The sequence below is a fragment of the Octopus bimaculoides genome, chromosome 3, assembly GCF_001194135.2.
Source record: "Octopus bimaculoides isolate UCB-OBI-ISO-001 chromosome 3, ASM119413v2, whole genome shotgun sequence".
Classification (NCBI taxonomy): domain Eukaryota; kingdom Metazoa; phylum Mollusca; class Cephalopoda; order Octopoda; family Octopodidae; genus Octopus; species Octopus bimaculoides.
This window is the reverse complement of record NC_068983.1, coordinates 55,844,799-55,846,764: the sequence shown is the minus strand read 5'-3', so window position 1 is coordinate 55,846,764 and position 1,966 is coordinate 55,844,799. Positions and strand designations below refer to the sequence as shown.

Genomic DNA, 1,966 nt, shown 5'->3' with positions numbered 1-1,966 from the left:
CTGATATCTTTTGTCCTCACTTGGTAAAAGATTCTTAAAACCGTTTCGTGTTTTGTTGCTGTTATCGTCATAGCAGCCCCACTACTGCTTCTGTTTCGTTTTACCGCTGACGAATTGTCAAATACTGAGAGTTCCGCTTTGAGCAGGACTACATTGCAGCGAAAACACCCCACACAGACACATACCTATATATATATATATATATATATATATACACACACACACACATATATATATATAGATATATGCAAAATATGCGCGATCACTCCGACGCATCAAACTGTCAAAATGAAATATAGTCGGTGGGGGTAGGAAAATACATAATTAAAATGTACTAGTAGTGCTAAAGTGTATTATTTTGTATCTGCGTGCTTAGTAGATCTGTATATATTAAAAGAGAAAGTGAGTGAGAGAGAGAGAGGAAAACAGAAACAGTGAGGCTTTCCGTGCGCAAAGAGCGTTAGTGGGCTTGGGCTTCACAAATCTTTAATCTATCACTAAATACAGATTTCTACGCGGATCCTTCACCTTCATTGAAAATGTCCATGAAGGTTTGTGTTTTTTATTTTGCTTGGATATAATACAAAGCTTGCTTACGCCGGGAATATTTCGAATTTCTACCATACCTTGTTACAATATAGCGAACGTTTTTTGCTGCTGATCAGAATATGTGAAGGTGATAATATATTTATATAAAACATATGCCTACTGTTAACGTATGGAAATATATTTCTTTTCTATGAATGTGAATTAAAATAAAGAAAGAAAGAAAGAAAAGAACACAGAGAACCTGTTGGAACGAATTCCTAAACGCTTGACTGGTAAATGCACACTTTTATTTAATATACATGTTCTGATGTCGTTGTTAATTTAGAAGTTAATTTCCTCAGACTTTCTCGTGTGTTTTTCGCGGAAGACTACTGATCAACGGTCTTATCAGTTATGACGGATTTTCTTCAACTGCCATGTGTGCTTTTTCTTCACCATACAGTCGCTTCTTACCCCGGAATCTGTCTTATTCGGAGGAAATATACCTAAACGGAATACCTATTAAGCGTCAAACCGAAGTTCCCAAAGGGCTCGACAAGTTTCCGTCTAAGCGTCGTAATCTTCTCTTAAACAGCATCAACATGGCAGATACGGCGGATGATAAAGATCCGGATGAGTACCGGGTAAACGACTATATTCCTTCATTTGACGAAGGAATTTATATCAATTTAATGGACGATCTTAGTTTGGAATCCGATAAACAAGGACAGACTGACGACAGCGGAGATACAAACGGTATTTTAAAACGCTTCACTAATTATGCCACTCACCTGCAGCCACTGTCAGCTGGTGCTGAAGGAAATGCTACTGGGTCTATGGCAAACGGAGACGATGACAAGTCCACTGTTAATAGCCCGCTTCACTCCTTACCGGCTGCAGGAAACAGTTTGGAAGAAACTGTTAGCGGGGAAACCCCAATGGCTGGAGTTTGTGCGGAAAGAGTATGTGCAGAAAATACGAATTGCTCTTCAAGTCGAAATATTGTTAGTAGTGTACAAGAATATTTTTCAAATAGTCCAAGGAATGATACAAAACTACTCGATCTCCTCTCCCCACAGAGTCCTATTTATGATGACGATGAATTTAACTTCTCTAGAACCCAACTTAGAAAATCGACCTCCTTGAAGACAACAAAAACCCCTCCGGGGACTCCCCGTAGGAAGAAAGTTGTACGTTTTGCCGACGTTATGGGACTGGATTTGGAATCTGTAATTCATGTCTTAAATATGGACTCTCCGCCGAAAATTCCCGCTTCTGCACTCGCAGACTTACAGTCCGGTATAGAAAGTGATCGAAAATCGATGGGTGCACGGTATCTCACAGCATGTTTCGCTCAACCATCCGCCAATGAGGGATTCATGGGACGGGTGTGCGCAGAGAAAGTGTGCTTGGAAAATGCCGTTATATCTGATCTGAC

General features: G+C 39.9%; 1 protein-coding gene across 1 annotated transcript; it reads left to right on the top strand.

Annotated features, from left to right (window-relative positions):
* Window positions 1-43: 43 nt before the first annotated feature.
* Window positions 44-1,961, top strand: LOC106871395 (uncharacterized; the record flags this gene model as incomplete). The annotated part of the gene is made up of 1 exon (XM_014917818.2): window positions 44-1,961. A coding segment is annotated over exon 1 (996 nt), but the record flags the coding sequence as incomplete, so codon positions are not given.
* Between the last annotated feature and the right edge of the window lie 5 nt (window positions 1,962-1,966).